The sequence below is a fragment of the Macrotis lagotis genome, chromosome 1 (genome assembly GCF_037893015.1).
Source record: "Macrotis lagotis isolate mMagLag1 chromosome 1, bilby.v1.9.chrom.fasta, whole genome shotgun sequence".
Taxonomy (NCBI): domain Eukaryota; kingdom Metazoa; phylum Chordata; class Mammalia; order Peramelemorphia; family Peramelidae; genus Macrotis; species Macrotis lagotis.
The window spans coordinates 98,961,140-98,982,971 of record NC_133658.1 but is presented as its reverse complement, the minus strand read 5'-3'; the positions used below and the strand labels follow the sequence as shown (position 1 = coordinate 98,982,971).

Genomic DNA, 21,832 nt, shown 5'->3' with positions numbered 1-21,832 from the left:
AGAAAACAGCCACTCCTCTCCCATTCCATAAAGCAGTAAGGCAACACCCTAATGAGAAGGCCAAAATAAACAGCTAATTCCAGCCACATTGGGTCTGAAAAAAAAAATGTGCCCCTGGGTCTTGGAGATTCAGTTCCTTTTTTAAGAAGACAACTATTCAGTGCTCAGTCCCTCAGGAAATAGTTCAGGCTGCCAGTGGGAAAGGACAAAAGATATCTGATGGGAAAAGAAATGTCTGATAATAATAATTCTCAACTGCTGATAATGCCCCTTTACTTTCCAAAGTCCTTTCAAATTCATTTATTCTGTGAACTTGGGATTGTTATTTTTTCCAGAGGCCTCCAAGTTCACATGGCCATGCAGCCAAATCTTTCCCCAACACTGGTGGGCTCCAGGTTCGGATTAGAGGAGAAGTCTAAGGGAACTGACTCTGTCAGGCTGGATCACACATCATGATTCCCTGCCCTCAAGGAGTTAATAATCCAGCTAGGGAGGCAAAAACAAGGTCTGGGAAAATCAATGCTTCAGAGCAGCACATCCCCCAGAAGGATAAAATCAAACTGGAGAATGGCAACAAGGAGGTCAGCTCTGGGAGTGCCATCAACAGCAGGGAAATAGCACACACAGCTGAATGAGTGGGCCAGGTGGAGTGGAGTTGCCATCTGCAATTATTCTCTTACAAAGGAGAGACACATGGTTTGCTTTGAACTAGGAAACTTCCCTTGATGCAAATCAGAGAAATATCTTTATGGTAAGTTAACTGAGAGCACACCATTCCCCAATCTTATCTTGTTAAAGCCCTTCCTTTCTATCAAAGCCCACCTGAGGCACAGCATCTTACACAAAAGGCCCTCCCGTACTTACCCCTCCCCTCTCTTTGCACACATCCAAAATAAAAATGATCCCTTTTTTCCATCAAGTTTCTGACAATGAATTGCCAGATTTCACTCTGACCTCTATCAAAAGTGTTGATGTCATTTCCATGGACTAAAGCTCTAGAGTTGGACGGAGCTTCCAACCCCTTCAGTTTACTCTGGGAAGCTGTTCCTTGCCCAAGGAGTCCCTGAGGTGAATTTAAACCCAGCTTCTCTGCCTGCAGAGCCAGGGTTCATCCCACCAAACTGTCATCTACTGTTTGTCCGCCCTAACTGGATACTACTAGAAGGAGTGCTCCCTGAGAACAGGGACTGGATCCCATCAACTTGTGTATCCCTAGGGCCTAGGAATCATATTTCATAGTCTCTTTGGACAGGCTGACGGACAGGCCTCTGAGTTTGATCTCCTGTCTATCCCATCCATCCTTCAAGACTCATTTGAGATTACACCTCCTGCACAAAGCATTCCTCCAAACTCCTGAAGAATTTATAAACATGTACACAAAATTAACTCCTAGAATATTCATCATAGCCTCCTGTCATTTTGTTTCATGTGTGGTCTTTTAGACAGCTATGTAGCACAATGAAAAAGGCTGGTCTGAGAATCAACAGAGATGGGTTCAGTTGTGCCCGTTGTGGGACCTTGGAGAGGCTGGTCCTCTCTGAGCATCTGCTCCCTCCTGCATGGGGACAGGTCAGGAAGCCGAAAACACAATGCTAATGGGCAGCCTGACTCCTGGGAACTGGGTTGCTGGCTTAGGGAGATCAAATGGCTAACTGAATTCAGCAGAGAGCAGGCAAAGGGCAAAGGACCAAGAGCACTGAATTCGGAATCTGGGGAGCTGGGCTCAAAACCTGGCTCTGCTCCTTACTCTGGGAGTATTGTTACAAGTATTTTGTTTTCACGTGATCTTAGCCAAAAGGCCAAGAAGTGATAAGTATTTTGTTTTCCTTTAAAAAAAAATGGTGGTTAGGGGTGGCTAGGTGGCATAGTGGACAAAGCACCGGCCTTGGAGTCAGGAGTACCTGGGTTCAAATCTGGTCTCAGACACTTAATAATTACCCAGCTGTGTGGCCTTGGGCAAGTCACTTAACCCCATTTGCCTTGGTGGTGGGAGGTGAAGTAATAGGGAAAGAAGCAATAGGGAGAGAAAATGAGTTTTTATTCATTGAAATGAAATAAATTAAAAATAAAAAACCCATCCATTTCTAAAATTTTCTTATTTCTGTTAAGAATACTACTACCTTTCCAGTCATCAGTTCACAAACTCAAAGGTCAATCTAGACTTATTCTCTCTCATTTCCCACATCCAATTGTGGTGTGGGGTACTGGTAAAACTAGCTGACTGGCTGATCCCTTAGTGTTGCCCTGCATCCAAGCCTTTATTTTGACTGCTCTTCATGCCTGGAAAAGTCCTTCCACACACTGCTAACTAAATGCACTTCCTCTGAAGCCCATCATAAATTATCACCTGCTCCATGACACTTGCCCAGGTGAACCTATCCAAGATCTAAAAAGGAAGGGACCTCAGAGGCCTTCACTGTTCCCATCCCACATCTGTCCAGGAATGACTTCTCTTTTATCTGTTCTCATAGTACTTAACACACATCTCATGTCCTGATCACTCAAATATCCTGATGCTCATTACTGCTATTTGAAAAAAATGGCTTTAGCCCTATTAGATAAACTCCATGTCTCAGAATCCTTTTAAACTTTGATCCCTGAACCTGTGTCTGACACACCCAAACAATCAACAGCCTATCCAGCCAAGCGCTGCCCCTCCATGATCCTCAAAGTAACTGGTGCACCCAAGGATAGACTGTCGGAGGTGTCAGGTGAAGAAATGGCTGTCTCACTGTAAAGCAGGGCTAGCTCGGAGAGATAGTCTCCAAGGCCCAGGACCAAGACCAGGATGGGTCAGAGTCATTCGATGACAAGCAGAATCAGGGCCTGCTGGTACCCAGGTACCTTGTGAAGCCAGTCACTGAAGTTCTCAGTTTTTCATTTACAAAATGGAAGCAATACTTAAACTTACCTATCAGGGGGGTGAGGAACAAACTTGGGAAACCTTGGGTCATAATAGAAATGTGAGCTATTATTATTAACAAACAACTCAAAAAAGTATGGTGAGGGAGGAAAAAAAAGAGACATCTCCAGGATGGTTTTCTAAGGCTTTCTCCCTCTTAGGAAAAATAATTGTCTTCTTCTCTGGGCATCATGGGCTAGAGAAGCGTCTCTCCCATTTCAGAATGGGAAGAAGAAGAATCAGATGGATACAAATTCTTAAGGCTCTATTTCCATCCTCACTGTTACTTGTGGGTAGCTCTCCAGGCTACTCAGCTGCTAAAACAGACAAGAACTATCTTCAATACAAAAATACACCAAGCCTCCTTTCCCCAACTGACTCTCTCAGAATGCGATCCCCAAGAACCCTGGAAAGCAGTTGGTTCAAAAACAGACAGCCTCATTTTACACAAAGCAAAGAGAAATTCAATAGGTTCCCCATGGTCACACTTCAGTAGGAGGTCACAGAGCCGGGATTAAACCTCGGTTTCTGGGCTATATTTCAGACAGTGTGGTACAGTGGGAAAGAGACAAAGGATTCGAATTCTGCCTCTGCCCTAACCATTTGAGTGACCAGAGGCAAGTCAATCAACTCTCTGGGCCTGTTTTTTCATCTGTAATAGAAGAGGACTAGACTAGGTCTCCAAGGGCTCCTCTTTCAGGCTTTATCTGTTGTGTTACCTCTAATCCAAGCCTTCTGAATCCTCCATGCTCATTCCTAATGGGTCCTCCAGGGCTAATCTGAAAGCCCACAAGCCTGGGGAAGAACTGTATTGCTCAAGGAAGCCCACCCAGTGAAAGGATGGTTTGAGACCATGGAAGAGTTTCCTCTTTCTTACTTCCCATGTTAAAAAGAAAGACAGCTGTCCCAGTGTCAGAAATTCCATCATAGGGGCTCCATTCAACAAGATGAAAAAAAGCATCCTCTTCAAAATAAAAGCATCCTTAAGAAAAATGAACATAGTAAGCCAGTTAAAACTGATCCACAATAAGGTATGAAGGGACTCTAAATCATTCTTTTTCCTGATGCAGAAGTGAAAAGCCCAGGTTGAAAGCCCAGGCTTTATGAAGAAGGAATGCCATTGAAACACTACTGTGCAAGAATAAGCCTCATATGAGAATGTTAGTGGGGTCCTCTGGATAACCACAGGTGAGGAGCTATCAGCAGTGAGTTACCTTAGTAGTGGGGCAGCCCGGCTCTGACCCTGGTAACTGGTCAGACATGGGTTTGGGGTAAGTCTCTGGATGGTTCACATACTTTACCCTACTGACTCTCACAGGATTGTTTCTAGAACCAGAAAATGCTCCTAAGCTGCTTTAGAAACAATCAAGTTCTAGCAGCAGGCCAGTTCCTGCCTCAGGTGTATTTTGAACTTAGGCATTGACCATATTTTCCAAGATGGTCAGGGGTATGAGGGTTACCTAAGGCAGCAGTTCTTTATAGAAAGAGAATAAACAAAAACTGGGAGACTGTCTCCCAGTGCTCCCCGACCCCAGTGACCCTGAAGTTAGGAAGAATTGAGTTCAAATCTGACCTCAGACACATTTACTGTCCCTGTGACTGTGCACTAGTTTTTGCAATCTGTTTGCCTTGCTTTTCTCTTATGTAAAATGAGGGTAATAACAGCATCTGTCTCCCAGGATTATTGTTAAGGTTCAAAAGAGATAATAATGGTCAAGTATTTAACACAGGGTCTGGCCTCTAGGAAACACTAGGTATAAGGGATTCACTAATATAATTATCATTTTCATTGTTATCCTGGAATAAAAAGCAGTCAACTTTAGTCACATCATTCCTCGAGGGCATGTCAAGGATGATGCTGGACACTCAGAGGTGACTCTAAGAAGGACTTCAACACTCCACACCAATTCTGCTAGCCTCAGTTTCCTCATCTGTAAAACGTGATCCACCTACTTCACAAGTTATTTGCGAGGATCATATAAGATAATATCCATAAATCCAATTGCAAACCTTAAAGTTTCATTATGTAACATCATCATCATCATCATCATCACTATAATGATTACACAAGACAGTAAGAATTTAATTCAGGGCCAAGTCCAACCTGTTTTCCATTCTATCTCTTGAAGACAACTTGCCAGTCAGACGGGAAACCTACGGGACATTTCACAGAAAGAGGAAGGTGTCAAGATGCCCTGGTCTCAGGCCCAGCTCTATGGACCAATCCCTGAGCTCTGGCAATAAATCAAATCATTACTTTTCAGACTAAAATGGTCTCACCGGCCCCTTTGCTCAGTCACAGGTGTCTGGGGGATTCCAGTCCTCATTGCATGGTCAAGATTTTTAAAGGCATGGACAGTATACCAACTTGGTACATTATTCCATCACTGACTTGTTAACACACATTAATAATTAGCATTTAAATAGTACTTTATATTTAAATAGTACTTCTTGGCACTGATACTGGAGAGATTTGTCATTTCCTTCTCCAGCTCATTTTATAGATGAGGAAACTGAGGCAGGCAGGGTGAAGTGACTTGCCCAGGGTCACAAAGCTGGTATCTGAGGCTGGATTTGAACTCAGGTCTTCCTGGCACTCTCTCCATAGTGCCACTCAGCAGCCCAAGGTTTGCAAAGTTTTTCCAATCTTTCATTTTATCCTCTCCGCATGAGATCATGTTTAAGAGCAAGAACTGTCCTTTTCACATTTCGATGCCTCTCCACACTCAGCACAGGGGCTAGAATACAGGAGGAGCTTCATAAACCCTCACTGACTGCATGCAAGGAGGCACCTGGAATTCTCTCCCCTCCTCCCAAGGCACTCCCCCAGGGTTGCCTGGTCTCACTGACCAGCAACAAGACGGTGTCCAATGCTTCTGTGGATGTCTCTTTTGTCACTGGCTCTTTACCCCCTCACCTAGTAGGGGCTTAATAAATGCTTGTCAGCTTGCCCAGGAAGAAGTGCTTTTGTTATCCCCATCATACACACGAGCCGACAGAGGTAAGGAGAGAGTAAGTGACTCACCCAGGGTCATACAGCGCGCATCCCATGTTGGATCTGACCTCGGTTCCTTCTGACTCCAGTCCCTGCAGCAGCTCCCTGCCCTCCCCCCGGATGCCTGGGCACCATTACCTTTCCCACCCACAGAGAGGGGACCTCTTGGAGCTTTGGGGGGAAATGAAGAGGTCTTCTGAAGAGGATGGTGTTCGAAGCTTTCTGCCTCTGGGCCCCTTCTCAGGGAGCACAACCATGGAAACCTGCTGGTGTACCCCAGGTCAAGAGCTCACTGTTCATCAAGCCTAAATCTGCCCCCTCAGGGCATGCCCTCCAGTCCCTTAGGGGCGCCCACATTCTCTGGCAGACCAGTGACTCAGTCCTCATAGATATCACAAAGATTAGGACATTCTCCCAAAATGATTTGAGTGAGGGGGAAAGAGGAGTAGAATTCAGTCAATCCAGGAGGCTTCTTCCTACAAACCTCACTTCTCCCTAGTCAACTAACCAACAAGTCTTTATTAAGCACTGCGCTAACAAAGAATGGTACAATCCCAGTCTGCACACCCACAACTGGATACAGCACAAACTGAGTCAATACAGATACAGGATAGTTACAGGCAAGTTCTTCAGGTAGGAGATGGGGTGGAATAAGGAAAGGATTCCTGCAGAAGGGGGTGCACAGGAGGAGGTGTGCTACCAGGTCTAGGGGTGGAGAGTGAGGCTGGTGGGGAAGGGGGAACAGGGAACATCTGAGGAGGTGAGAAAGGGAAACTGAGGCCAGGGCATAAACAAAGGGCTGATATCTGATCCCAGAGCTATGAAAAAGCTTTAAGAGTTGTCTGAGTAAGGGAGACCCATGGCCAGGTATGTCCTCAACTCCTCCAGCAGCCCTGTGCATGGGATGGACCTGAGTGGGGAGAACCCGGGGCGGCTGTCACAAACATCTAGGCAAGAGGCAAGGAGAACCAGAACAGACTAAGGAGGGGAGAAAGGGACTGGACTGAACAGATGGAGTGAAGGCAGCATCTGACAACTGGTGGGGCACAGCGTGGGGTGGGGGAAATCAATGGTCATAGTCAGAAGGCTTGGCTGGTTCCTGCCCCATGATCCTAGCCCATGGCTCACCCTCTTAGAGCTTCAGTCATTTCATCTATAAGGGGAATGATAATCCTTGCATGGCTTGCATGCCTCAGAGGAATGCAAAGAGAAAAGTGCTTTGTAAGCATAACATGTTTAAGAATATGGAAGGCAAAGTATAAATTCTCAGTTTCTTTGCTGTAGGATGAGGAAGACTAATAGCCTCAGTTTCCCCAGATTTATGCCTGAACCTGACTCATCTCCCAAGGGACAAAGAGGTCATCTGAACCAACCTCTGCCTCCAAGCAGAGCCAGAGTACGATCCTCATCAGACAAAGGAAAAACCAGTTTGTTTAAAGCCCACTAGGGAGTCCAATCATGAATCCCTTTTGCCATAGAAGATACAAAAGAATGAGAGACAAACAGACAGATGCCAACTTCTAGGGCATGAAGAAAGATAGCATTTGTTTCCTGATTGCTTCCCCAAAACATTAACCCCTAAGGACCAGAGACACTTGCAGTTGCAGACAGAAGGTCCATCAACACTCAGTTGTCTACATCCCAGGTTCAGGACACAAAGAAAACTTATGCTTCCTACAATCTCCTTGAGGCCATTCTATACCTGTGGTCATGCCCGGCACCCCCATCTGCTATGGGCACCAGACTCTTCCCATTCACATTAGTCAGAGTCAAATGTAATTGGTATGGGGAAAATGCTATACTCCCTTCCCCTGCACCTCTCCCCCCAAAATCCAATACTGGAATGAAACCTCATTCAAGCAGAATGCTCTTGATTCTGTTACGGTGTTACCATGGGCAAGTCAATCCTGGTCCCCCAATCCCACCACCAAAAAAAAATTTTAATCAAGTTCTTGTGCACCCCCAAAAGAGTTTCTTTCTGATCTATTATATGAGGTTAATGAATGAAACTATTTAGCAGACAGCAGCTATTTCATGAAAAGCAACAAAATATACAGGAAATAACAGTGGGTTAGAAGAGATATAAATAAGCCTGTCCAGAATAAACATAAAGAGAACAAATACAAATAAATGAAATGTTGTTTGGGTAGAAAGGCACCAGCAAGTTGGGGTAGGGGCTTAAGGGAAATAAGGAAAAAGTTTACATAGAAGTGAGGTGATAAACACATGGTCTAATGCTTCCTCAACACTCTCATATGTGGTCAGAATCAAATTAAAATGTAATTATGAAGTATTTAAGAAGATAAACTAGATAACTATAATAGAAATCTATACTATATACTCAATACTTAAGATACAAATGTATATAAAAAAGAACATAATAGATCATATAATAAAACATCTAATGTAATATATGGTTTCAAAAGTCTATTCATGGTCCACAGGAATCCTCATGTATGACTTGTAGTAGTCCTGTTCCTATTTATATTTGACACCATGGATGTAGAAAGGAGGTACCTGAGCAGCATTCTAAAGGAAGCAAGGTAGTGATGAGGTAGAGGTGATGAAGAAGGGCATATCCAGAATGTCAAGACAAAGGGGAAGGGAGATGGAACTTCCTAAGTGAAGAACAGAGAGGAGGACAAGAGAGTATGGGATGGGAGAATCATGTGGATGAGGCTAGGGCACCAAACTCTGAAGAGCACAGCAGAGAAGCTAAAAAGAAGTTTTCCTTAACTCTTGAAGGTAATAAGGAGCCACAAAGTTTGGCTGAGTAGGAAATCCCAAGATCAGATAAATGCTTAAGAAAAATCACTTTGGGAAAAGACTTGAGACAAGAAAGCCCCTGTGGGAGACCCCTGTGATAGCTCAAGCAAGAAGAGACAAACTAAGGTGGTGACTTTGTGAGAAGAATAGTCAGATGCAAGAAATGTAGTGAGAGAAATGGCAAGAAAATGACAATGAAACAAAGGAAACTGAGGAGCTGAGAACAGCAAGGGTCAAATCTGGAAGAATGGCAGTGCCTTTAACAGAAATAGTAAAGTTTGGAAGAGGAAGGGGTTTGGAGAAAAGATCACGAGCTCTACTTTGGATAGGCCGAGTTTGTCCAGTTGTCTCTGGACTATCTATTCAGTTTGGACAGACTACACTGGTCTATCCAGTTTGATAACATCCAACAAGCAACTGGTAATGTGGAACTGGTTGTAAAGATCAGAATTATCTGCTTGGGGACAATTGTTAAAATCATGAGGTTGGATGAAGTCATCATGGACAGAGGAAAAAAGAGAAGCAAGCAAAGGACAGCTGTAGGGCATGCCCATAGGAAGGGAGGACCAACCAGGAAAGAAGACTGAGCAATGCTTAGATGGGGGGAGGAGGAGGAACAGGAGAGAGCAGCAGCAGGAGAACCCGGAGAGAAGAATGCATCCAAGAGGCTAAAGGGGGTCCAACCCATCAGAGGCGGCCTGGAGATCCTCCAAGAGTAGAGGGAGTGAGGCAGTAGTACCCACGCAGTGTTCTCGGCTACTTGTCCCAGGTTCAGGGCCCCTCGGCACCTCTCCTGACCCAAAAAGGTCTCAAAGCAAGCTCCCCATTCCTTAGGAGCGTATGAGCAGGTGGCATAGGACCTCCGGCTCCAGAGTCTCCTCCACATCCCTGAGATCACCAGCATCATGCGGACTGGTCCAGGCTCACTAGGAAGCAGGGGAAGACGTTTACAGGCACGGGCACAGAGAAGAGGGCAAAGCCGAGCACACAGATTAAAGGGTAAGAAAAAGGTCAAAGGGCCATGCAGCAGGGGGAGGGGGCAGGCCCCAGCAAGGACTCTAGCCAGCCCTTGGCAGCCCCTGGCTCCTTACCTAGCCAGCAGCACCTCTGACCATCAGAGCTCTCAATCCCCTAACACCCCGGAGGCGGGCTGAAAAGAGCAGAAAGCAGTAGACAAATAGCAACAGAGAGCAAGTCACATTTAGGAAAAAAACCTAAAAAAAAACATTTAGGAAAAACAAACCCAAGGAAGAAATTAAGAGTTTTTTCCTTCAGTAAACTGTATTCCCAAATGTAAAAGCACATGTACAAACATGAGTGTGGCTTCCAGATGGCAGCAGTGCCACAAGATGCCCACGCCCCCAAATTAAACAAGCCCAAACCAGCCCAGGAACAGCCGGGAACAGAGCTCAGAGGGCAAGAGGAGAGCGAGCCAAGGCAGAAGCACACGGACAGGACCGTCTTCAGCCTGTTGGCTTCTGCTGCAATACCCCCTTGGGCATAGGGGGCCATCAGCCCCCCACCTGGGCCCAGGCAGAAGGAGACACTCCCAGGGTTCCAGGTGGACAAGCCCCGTCTCTGGGGCAGACAGCAGTCCCATAGCAGGACAGCTGCACAGATACAGGACAGGCATTGCTGGCCATGACAGCTGCTGACATTTATTTATGTGATATCAACAGGGGAGATGTGACAGTCCGAAGGGAAAAAGCCCCGAGAGCTGGGGGTCAGGAGACATCCTGAGACATTCTACAAATCTTGGTCAATTGGGTTACTTTATCTATTTGCTACCTAAAATACTAGAACAACCCCTAAAATGAAATGATAGGCTATTAAGTCACATGTAGAGAGGGTCATAATGATCCCTTTTACTTAAGTGAGAGAGAGAGAGAGAGAGAGAGAGAGAGAGAGAGAGAGAGAGAAGAAGAGAGAAAGATGGAGAGTGAAAGGGGGAAGAGGAGGGAGAAAAGAGGAGGGAGAAGGGACAGGGAAGAGAGATAGGGTGGACAGTGGAAGGGGAAGAGGGGAGGGAGGCCAGTTGAAAGAGGGAAGGATGAGAGAAAGTAGGAAAGAAGGGAGAAGAAAGACAGGTGCAGGTCTAGGGGTCACTGGAAACATCCTAGTTAGAGGATCCCTTTCATATTTCCCAGACCACTACTGCCACTAATACTTAATTCACAGGTTCCTCCTGGCCCAGACTCTCTTCAGGCTTGCAAAAGCAGGGCAAAGATGAGGCTGGAAGAAGTAGTTAATGGGATTTTTCCCCTAGGTGACTGGTTCTGGAGTTAGACTCATCTTTCTGAATTCAAATCTGGCCTCAGACTCTTACTAGCTATGTGACTGTGAGCAAGTCATTTAACCTTTTTTTGCCTCAATTTCCTCATCTATAAAATGAGTTGGAGTAGGAAATGACAAATCATTCCAATATCTTTGCCCCCCCCCAAAACAACCCCCAAAATGGGGTCACAAAGAGTTGGACATGAGTGAAACGAGTGAACTAAAACAAAATGTTTTTAAAATTCCTACCCAACCTTCAGGGTTCTGCTCCTGTTCCACCTTGTCCACAAAGTCCTCCCTGGCCACAGGGATGTCAACTATCTCTGAACAATGGTTTGCACTATCTGTAGTGACCCAAGCAGCAGGTTGTTTCTCTCTAGATCCGTGCCTGTGTCTGACCTTGTTCTACTGACAAAGTTCTAAACTGTCAATGTGAGAGACCATTATCTTATGCTTCTCAGGAACCTCCCCAGGAGGTATTCAAATATCTGCTATGAATTAATCAGCAGACAAAACTATAGCAGCTCACCTTAAATTTGAAGAGTACAATTTTAAATGCTCTCAACAATACTTCTTTCTCCATCATACCATTTCACATTCCCAATCACCTCAGGAGGTAGCTAGGATAAGGGTTAGCTTTAAGTGACTTAGGGGAAACTGAAGCCCAGACATGTGAAGTGCTTTTTCCAGCACTCCACCACCAGAGCAGACTGCCATTCTACTGACGTAGGATGCACTTCTTGCCCAGTGGTTCAAGTACACTAGACTAACACCAAGCTAGCCCCCAGCCTCCCCAAACCCATGTCTCCCCACCCAAGCCAACCAATCTCTAGCCCAAGGGCCCCCAATTCTGCTGCACCAGTGAGATTTCTGGCTGAAGACCCCAGAGGAAAGGGAAGTGGAAGGCAGGGGACAAAGAGAACTAGCCATTACCTTTAATCACAAACGCCTCGGTCACCAGCCGCAAGTGGTACAAGGGCCTGTTCTCCACAGACATGTTGTCGATCCCAGCCCGAGCATACATGCTGACTGCATCCCTGTAGAAGCCCTCCACATAATGCAGTTTTCCCAGGATCAGCATGGCCTCTTGCATGTGCTGCGGCTAAAACAACAAGCAGCAAGGGTGGTAAAAAGTCTGTCTGCAACCCCAGCCTCCTGTCTGCCCAAGACCCAGTTCCAGACCTCAGCAGAGAGCCTGAGGGCAAAGCCCAGCTCATGGAATGACTGCTAGCTTAATTGTGTGTGAGCTAGCTGATAGAATAACAATACATATATGAGAAAAAAAACATCATCATCATCATCATATCAAATAATAAACACAGCACTCAGGGTTTGCAAACCATCATACATGTAGTGTATCTCATTTGGACCTCAAAACAACATCGAGAAGTGCTAATATTATCCATTTTACAAATGAGAAAACTGAGTAAAGACTTGTCCAGGACCCACAAAGCTAATAAGCATCTAAGACAGGATTTGAACACAGGTCATCTTGCCAAATAGCTGCTCTGCAACCTTAGTTTAGTGGCTTGACCTCTCTGGGCCTGATTCCTCAACTGTAAAATGAGGTCAACGTCATCATCATCATCATATCAAATAATAAACACAGCACTCAGGGTTTGCAAACCATCATACGTGTAGTGTATCTCATTTGGACCTCAAAACAACATCGAGAAGTGCTAATATTATCCGTTTTACAAATGAGAAAACTGAGTAAAGACTTGTCCAGGACCCACAAAGCTAATAAGCATCTAAGACAGGATTTGAACACAGGTCATCTTGCCAAATAGCTGCTCTGCAACCTTAGTTTAGTGGCTTGACCTCTCTGGGCCTGATTCCTCAACTGTAAAATGAGGTCACTAGACTAGACTGCCTCTAAATCTGTGATGTTCTCAAGAAGCCTTTGCCCCCTGAATCCTAGCCCAGACAGGTCTTTGCCCTTCTCTCTCTCTCTCTCTCTCTCTTTCTCTCTCTCTCTGTCTTTCCTAGGGACTTTAGCCGGACAGATGCCTTCTCCCTTACAAGTCTCTAAGACTTGTAATAAGAATCAGGTACCTCCTTTCTACAGCTCCTAAAGCTTATCTCAACTAGACCTGCCATCTTCCACAGGGGGTAAAGGAAGAGGCCAATTCATCCATACCCAAGCCTGGGACTTGTCTCCATCACTATCTACTTTTCCCACCCCTCACTCTTCCATTCAGTTTCACAAGCTCTAAAGCTCCCAACTTCCTTCTCACTCCCCAGCACCACCAGGAACCAGACAAGATGAGATCCAAAACAACTGCTTCACATAAGCTATTAAGAAAATAGGATCTTTATTGCATTTCATTACTTTATCTCCACCCCACCCTCCTGCTTCCAAAATTCCCTGTTCTAGCTAAGGGACCACCATAAGGTTTCACATTTTCAATTCCTCACTCTATAAGCATCCACTTATATCCAAACAAACATTGTTTTTAGTTTTTTTTTTTTACATTTCACCTGATGCATTTTATTTTTGCATTACAAACATTTATATCTCATTCCTATCCTATCTCTTTTGTATCAAAACAAGTGAGCAAAACTAACAATACAAGTGATTTCACCTGAAAGTTTATGGAGTGCCTCAATCTTTATTTTTTAATTAACTAATTAATTTAATTTTAATTAACAAAACCATATTTCTATATCTCTTACTCCCCAACCCATTGGAAAAAAGAAAAGAAAAGAAAAATAAAATTTTTGTAACAAATATGCATGGTCAAGCAAAACAAATTCCTTCTTTGGTTGTATGCAAAAAAAAAATGATCTATTTCTCACTCTGTACCCTCAGTCCATCATCTCTCCATCAGGAGGTTGGATATTAAGATTCCACAGTTCTTAGAACTTTATTTGTAAGTGGTCTCCCTGTTTCAAAGCTTCTTTTAACTCCAATCTGATTCATCTTCCCAGCCACTTGCCAAAATGAATCTTCCTAAAGTGAAGATCTGACTTTAATATTCTCTTACTCAATAAACTCCAGTGATTCCTTAATAATTCTAGATCAAACACTTCATCTTTATCACATCCTTTATAACTTCAATGTTTTTGTGTTCAAGTTTCAGAGGGAGAAAAGGGAAGGAAGGTGGAACAAAGGGAAGAAAGGTGAATTGGAAGGAAAACTTTATTAAAAACTTACTATGTACATTACTCAACGGGGATACAGAAACAAACAAAAAAGGCAGTCCCTGACCTCAGAGAGCTTCCATTCTAATGGAAGAAGACAACACAAAAGATGAAAAACAAGGGTTAGGGAGTAAGGCAGGAGGAATGAAGGGGTCACATTTTTAAGTCAAAGAAGTCGGGAACTGTCCCAAGAAAAGGGAATCAAGGTGGACCAGCTAGGGTCTCTTCCCAAACTAGAGATTCTAGGAAGAACTGGTCAATGGAAAAAGGGGACCTATCCCAGATGATCAGGTAACAATGTGAGACCATACTGTAAGAAGAAGAGATGCCAAGGTCTCCTCCAATAGTACACATAGATAATCCATAAATAAGGAAATATACACAAATTGGTAACGCAACCCTTTGATCCAGCAATACCACTACTGGGTCTATACCCTGAAGAGATGATGAAAAAGGGTAAAACCATCACTTGTACAAAAATATTCATAGCAGCCCTGTTTGTGGTGGCAAAGAATTGGAAATCAAGTAAATGTCCTTCAATTAGGGAAAGGCTCAACAAACTGTGGTATATGTAAGTCATGGAACACAATTGTTCTATTAGAAACCAGGAGGGATGGGAATTCAGGAAAGCCTGGAGGGATTTATATAAACTGATGCTGAGTGAGATGAGCAGAACCAGAAAAACACTGTGCACCCTAACAGCAGCATGGGAGTGATGTTCAACCTTGATGGACTCTCTCATTCCATCAGTGCAACAATCAGGGACAGTTTGGGCTATCTGTGATGGAGAATGCCATCTGTATCCTGAGAAATAATTGTGGAGTTTGAACAAAGACCAAATACCATTACCTTCAATTTAGGGAAAAAAATTATGTTATTACATAATTTTGTTATCTCTTATACTTTATTTTTCTTCCTTAAGGATATTATTTCTCTCTCATCACATTAAATTTAGATCAATGGATACCATGGAAACAATGTAAAGACTAACAAATTGTCTTCCATGGGCAGATGGGGGGAGCAAGAATAGGGGAAAAATTGTAAAACTCAAAATAAATAAAATCTTTCTTAAAAAATAATTTAAAAAAACAAATTGGTAATGCATTGCCCAAAATATTTTTTTTACACATAACCAAAAAGAACCTGGAGAACACTAAATCTACTATCAGTTCTTTAAGGGTTTTGCTCTCTCATAATTCCCCATGGTACCGGTATAAGAGTAAAGTACTAAAATAATTTTCTTATATTCCATTTACATATGGTAATGGGAAGACTGGCTTTTGAGTCAAAAGACTTGAAGCTCAATTTTTTAATAATTGCTAATTATAAGAGAGTCTGGGAAATCCTACATCTGTGGGTCTAATAGCCACATTTCCTACCTCCCAGGAGTGTAGGGAGACAAATTCTTCAAGAAGTACTGGAGAGGTGTGCATTGTTATACTGAAGAGAAAAGAATGATCTAACTCCAAATCAATGCTACAGAAAAAGGAGAAGCAATATGAGCAAAGAGAAATAGGGAATGTCTGAACAGTAAGTATGACAGCTCTCAGAAGTAGGAAAGTGTAGGAAAGACAGGTAGGAGGGGGCAACTAGAATACTACTCTGCCTCCCCTTTCCTTCTACTCAAGGGCTGACTATGGCAAAAATCTTCATTTCTAAGAAAGATGTCTCTGCCCCACTCAATGCCCCACTCATGTGGTAGTATAAATATCAAACCAGGAAAATCCTTGGGAGGTAAGCAGACATGCTGCCTAACACGGACTTCAGGCTGGAATGGATCAACTAACTCTCTAATTTTAGATGAGTAAACTGAGGTCCAGAGGTGAAGTGACTTGGGAGAAGAGGTAAGGGTCAGGTCTTAAACATAGGCCTTCGGATTTCAAAGTCAGCACCCTAACAGATCATACCGCTTACTTCACACTTGATTTTATCACCCCAACTGAACATGATGCTGAGAGCAACAACAACAACAACAAAAAAAAAACACAAAATACTACTAAAGTACTTGTAGGACACTGAAAATATAAACCAACTAAGTTTCGAGAGTGAACAATGGTCCCAATTTCAACTATCGTCTTGTAACCCCAGGTACTTGTAACATCAATCATCTGCATAGGTTCATTCAGAGGCAAATGGAGACTACAACTTATTTTTAAAAATGGTCTGTATTCCAAAGAGATCAAAGAAAAGGTAAACATATTCATTTGTACAAAAATATTTATAGAAGTTCCTTCTGTGATGGTAAAGAATCAGAAATTGTGGGGATGCCAATCAATTGAGGAATGACTGAACAAGTTGTGATATATGAAATGATGAGGACATGGTTGTAGAAAATCCTAGGAAGAGAATATGAATTCATGCAAAGTGAAATGAACAGAAATAGGAAAACATTATATACAGTAAGGGTAATTAATATTATAAATATTTAGCTAATCTGATTCCAACAATTTCAAAGAATCCATGATGAAAAATGTCATTTACCTCCAGAGAGAGAACTGATAAATTCTGAATGCATACTGAAGCACACTTTTTAAAACTTTATTTTCATTGTTTTATTTTTGTCTGTGGGTTTTTTTTTTTGCAACAGAGCTATTATGGAGATATGTTTTGTGTGATCTCACATGCATAATTGAAATCAAATTGCTTGCCTTATGAAGGTGGAAGAAGGAATAGAAAGGAGGGACAGAATTTGTAACTTTTTTTTAAGTTAAGATTTGTTTATGTGTAATTGGGAAATATTTAATGAAATGAAAATTTTTTTAAGGTTTTTTTTTTTTGCAAGGCAATGGGGTTAAGTGGCTTGCCCAAGGCCACACAGCTAGGTAATTATTAAGTGTCTGAGGCCGAATTTGAACTCAGGTACTCCTGAATCCAGGACCGGTGCTCTATCCACTGTGCCACCTAGCCACCCCCGAAAATTATTTAAAAAAAAAAAGCCCAATGACTTAGATAAAGGCATTGATCAAATTTGCTAGTTACATAAACCTACTAGATGTAGTTTATATATTGGATGGCAAGACTTAAAATAATCTTGTTAGACTTGAAAATTGGGCCAAGTCTAATAAAATGAAATATAATAAGGAAAAGGGGGAGGGGAGGGATTTCATAGAGCATTATAGAAAAATTTTTAATTTTAGTGTGGTCATCTACCTTCAACCAAAGTCAACAGAACCTAAGTCTTTCAGCCAGTCAATAAGATCCTATTAAGTGCCTATTAGTCCAACCCCAGGTGTTTTTCCAGAATCTAGTGGCTAGCTTATTTGCAAAGCTCTCCAGGGAAATAGCTACTGCTCCTTCCCTTTCTTTAACTAATAGGAAAGTCTACCCTTATCTCATACACCCAACATCTATTCTTATCTACAAGGGGAATTAGAAAATGAATATGCTTTCCTTATGGCTCCTGGGATTTCCCATAATCCTGAAGAAAATGGCCTCTAACCCCTACATATTTTAGAACTTTTCAAGCAGAGGAATACAGCAAACTCTTAGAATTATGTTCTTAGAAACAAATCTTCACATCTCTGCACCTTTGTTCTTTACTGTTATGACTTCCTGGAATGTTCTTCTAGTTCTTCTCCAAAGGCCAGCTCAAGGGCCACTTTCTTCAGGAAGTCATCTTTGACCACCTCATGCCAATCCTTTCTTCTTCTGACTTCTCAACAGGGGATACAAAATTCAATGAAAGAAGACAGCTCCTATCTTCAGTAAGCTTACATTTTAACAAGGGGAAGTGGGAATGGGGGGGGGGGAGTACCGGAAACCTCCAGGGTCAAGGCTGCTAGGGAGGAGTTATGGAAGTGCAGTAGGAGACACTAGAGGGGGTGAATGGACATGGGTAGGGGCCCCTCAAAAAAAGAGTGGTCTGGTCTACAGAGCTACCAATCACAAAAACAGGCCTCCAAATGTGAGGGGTTTGGTTTGGTTTGTTTGTTTGTTTTTTCCTCAGTGGGAAGTTCGGAGAGTGACCAGAATTAGGAATGATATGAGCCTGGCTTCAGTCTCTCCTGAAATGGCACTCTGCATCAGGGAGTCAGTCACCCATCAGGATTAACATTATTTCTTATGACAATAGTTCAAAAGCTGCAACAGTATGAAAGAATGACAGTGAGGCACAGTAAATAAAGATAAGAGCAGGTGAAGACTACTACCATCAGGCTGAGGGTAGGGACAGGTAAAGCCTGGCACTTGGGGTAAGAAGATCACAGAGACAGAAATGAAGGAATTCTGTCATGGAGGTATACCACCCATGAGAGAAAGAGCAAAGAGAGCAGATTACGGAAACAGTCCAAAGTCTAACAAACACAAAGGCATGATATTATAAAAATTTACTCTAGATATCTGCTTCAACCCTCTTCTAACAAGCAGAACAATTATTGATAGACTCATCGTAATCCAGGGTGTCCCCAGGGTGTAATCTTAAACCTTAGTAGGCTAAAACAGCACTAAGATTTCTGGAACCCTTACATGGTTCATTTCATTCTTCAAAAAAGGTAAAGAAATTTTTTTGTAATTTGCAAAAACCAGCAACTCAGGGTATACACTGAGAGAAGTATATGAATGTAACAGAAAATAACTGTGCTGAGTGACAAAATTAACAGTTTTATAGGATAGTAGAAAAAGTTTCAGGAACCAATAGAGAATGCAGTGAGTGGGGCTAAGGAATCAATTTACACAATGGCAATGATACTATAGAGGGAAACAAGCTTGGCAAGACTTTAGAACTGATCAATACAATGACAAACCACAAGGCTAGAGAGGCAGCTAGCTGATACTGAAGTCAGGAAAACCCTGGTTCAAAGCTGGCTAGATGCATGTCTCTGGGCAAGTTGTTTAACCTCTGCTGGTTTCAGTTCCCCCAGCTGTAAAATGGAGATAAAATAGCACCTATTTCCCAGGATTGTGGTAAGTTCAATAAATGTTTGTAAAGTGCTTTGCAAACCTTATGGGAGTATTTTTAGCTGTCATAATTAGGATTGAGATTAAAGTTTAGCACCCATTCTTGACAGAGCTAATGGACTTAAAATGAAAAAATGAGATACATATTTTGTATATGCCCCATGTGGTAATCTATTTTGCTATACAAAGCATATTTTATGCAGGTTTTAGCTTTTTTAATTATTATTGTTATTGTTGTTCAATGGGACAGTGGGGGGGAGGGGAGAAATAATAAATGCCTGAAAGGAAAAAATTTTTAAAAACACAAAAAGGGTAGAAAAACAAAGAATTCGAACTTTGATCTGATCTGATCTTATGAACAACAAAGAGTTGGTTACTGAGATTTGAAGGAGGGTGGGGAGAGTTTGGAATGGGGAAGAGTGACCAATTCATCTGAGAATCAGGAGAGCCAAGCCTAGTCTGAAATGCATGCCAGATTTGAGAAGAGCAGATTCCCAAGGGTTTAGAGAAAGGCTAAGTACTACAGGATAACATGAACGTGGCCTATTAATATTCTACATAGGAGGGGCGGTTAGGTGGCACAGTGGATAGAGCACTGGCCTTGGAGTAAGGAGTACCTGAGTTCAAATCCGGCCTCAGACACTTAATAATTACCTAGCTGTGTGGCCTTGGGCAAGTCACTTAACCCCATTGCCTTGAAAAAAAAAAAAAGGAAAATATTCAGCCTAGGAGGGGAGGTAGTTATCAAAAGTGAACTTTTGAGAACAGAAAGATAAACGATTCCAATGAGGAAGAAATGGGATTTACCTAAAGATACTAATATGGAGTCCAGTTTTGGGGATTAAAAACTTTCTCTTCAATAAAAACTGTTGGGAAAATCAGAAGTTAGTATGGCAGAAACTTGTATTAGAACAACATCTCACACCCTATACCAAGATAAGATCAAAATGGATACAGGATTTAGACATAAAAGACAATATTATAAGAAAACTAGGAGATCAAGGAATAGCTTTAACTGTCAGATCTATGGAAAGGGAAGCAGTTTATGACAACAGAAGAGATGGAGAACATCATTAAAAACAACTAGCTAATTTTGATTGCATTAAATTTAAAAGCTTTTGCACAGACAAAACCACTGTAACAAGATCAAAAGAAATGTAGTCAGACACTTAATAATCACCTAGCTGTGTGGCCTTGGGCAAGCCACTTAACCCCATTTGCCTTGCAAAAACTAAAAAAAAAAAAAAAAAAAGAGAGAGAGAGAGAGAGAGAGAGAAATGTAGTAAATTGAGAAACAATTCTTACAACTAGTATTTCTGACAAAGGACTCATTTCTAAAATATACAGAGAACTGAGTCAAATTTCTAAAAAAACAAGATATGCAAAGGCAAGCTACAGATGAGGAAATCAAAGTGATCCATAGTCATATGAAAAATTGCTCTAAATCATTACTTATTAGAGAAATGCAAATTAAAGCATCTCTGAGATACCACCTTACACCTCTAAGACTGGCCAATAAGACCATAAAGGACAATGATCAATGTTGGAAGGGATGTGGGAAATCTGGGACACTAATACATTGTTGGTGGAGCTGTGAACTCATTCAAACTTTATGGAGAACAATTTGGAATTAAGTCCAAAGCACAATAAAAATGTGCATACCCTTTGATCCAGCAATACCACTACTGGGTCTATACCCTGAAGAGATCATGAAAAAGGGTAAAAATATCGCTTATACAAAAATATTCATAGCAGCCCTGTTTGTAGTGGCAAAGAATTGGAAATTGAGAGAATATCCAACAATTGAGGAATGGCTGAGCAAATCTGGAACACTATTGTTCTATTAGAAACCAGGAGGGATGGGAATTCAGGGAAACCTGGAGGGATTTGCATGAACTGATACTGAGCGAGATGAGCAGAACCAGAAGAACACTAACAGCAACATGGGGGTGATGGACTCGCTCATTCCATCAGTGCAACAATGAGGGACAATTTTGGGCTGTCTGCAATGGAGAATACCATCTGTATCCAGAGAAAGAATTGTGGAGTTTGAACAAAGACCAAAGACTATTACCCTTTAATTTAAAAAAAAAAATGTTATTATATAATTTTTCTCTCTAATACTTTATTTCTCTTTCTCTCTCTCTCTCTCTCTCTCTCTCTCTCTCTCTCTCAACACATTCAACTTAGATCAAGGTATAGCATGGAAACAATGTAAAGACTGCTTCCTGTGAGGGGTGGGGGAAGTGAAGCAAGATTAGGGGGAAAATTGTAAAATTCAAAAGTAAATAAAGTAAAAAGCTTTAAAAAAGAGAGACTAAGACACATGCAATTCCCAACCAGCTTCTACTTGCAAAATTTTAGACAGAAGAGACAGGGAAAAGAACATAAATATACAAGAATGGCATGGCCCTGTGAGCATAGCACCAGAATCATTTAAGTTAAGAAAAACAAATAGCTTCTTAGTTGTTGTTTATCTCTCCTTGGAAGAAGGGACAAGATCACTGCTTGGGTAGGGAGGGAGGTAAAGAGAGACAACAGAACAGAAAGCAGAGCTGCTCAATTTTAATTTGCTTTTCTTTTCTCTTTGTTAAAGAGAATGACCTTTGGATGATAAAAAGCAAATACAGGGGCGGCTAGGTGGGGCAGTGGATAAAGCACCAGACCTGGAGTCAGGAGTACCTGGGTTCAAATCCGGTCTCAGACACTTAATAATTACCTAGCTGTGTGGCCTTGGACAAGCCACTTAACCCCATTTGCCTAGCAAAAACCCTAAAAAACAAACAAAGAAACAAACAAAAAAAAAGCAAATACAAATAGCTTAATAAAAAATGGTTAACACTCAAAAGAGAAGA

General features: G+C 42.2%; 1 protein-coding gene across 4 annotated transcripts in view; it reads right to left on the bottom strand.

Annotated features, from left to right (window-relative positions):
* Positions 1 to 21,832, bottom strand: part of TTC7A (tetratricopeptide repeat domain 7A) — a 182,143-nt gene that overhangs the window by 144,123 nt on the left and 16,188 nt on the right. For all 4 annotated transcript variants that reach the window (XR_012472232.1, XM_074205337.1, XM_074205346.1 and 1 more), the window contains exon 3: positions 11,871 to 12,039. Coding sequence is in view for 3 of the 4 variants with exons in the window: in XM_074205337.1 (XP_074061438.1) it covers positions 11,871 to 12,039 (169 nt within the window). In the remaining variant the exon portion in view is untranslated. The remainder of the gene's footprint in view (positions 1 to 11,870; positions 12,040 to 21,832) is intronic.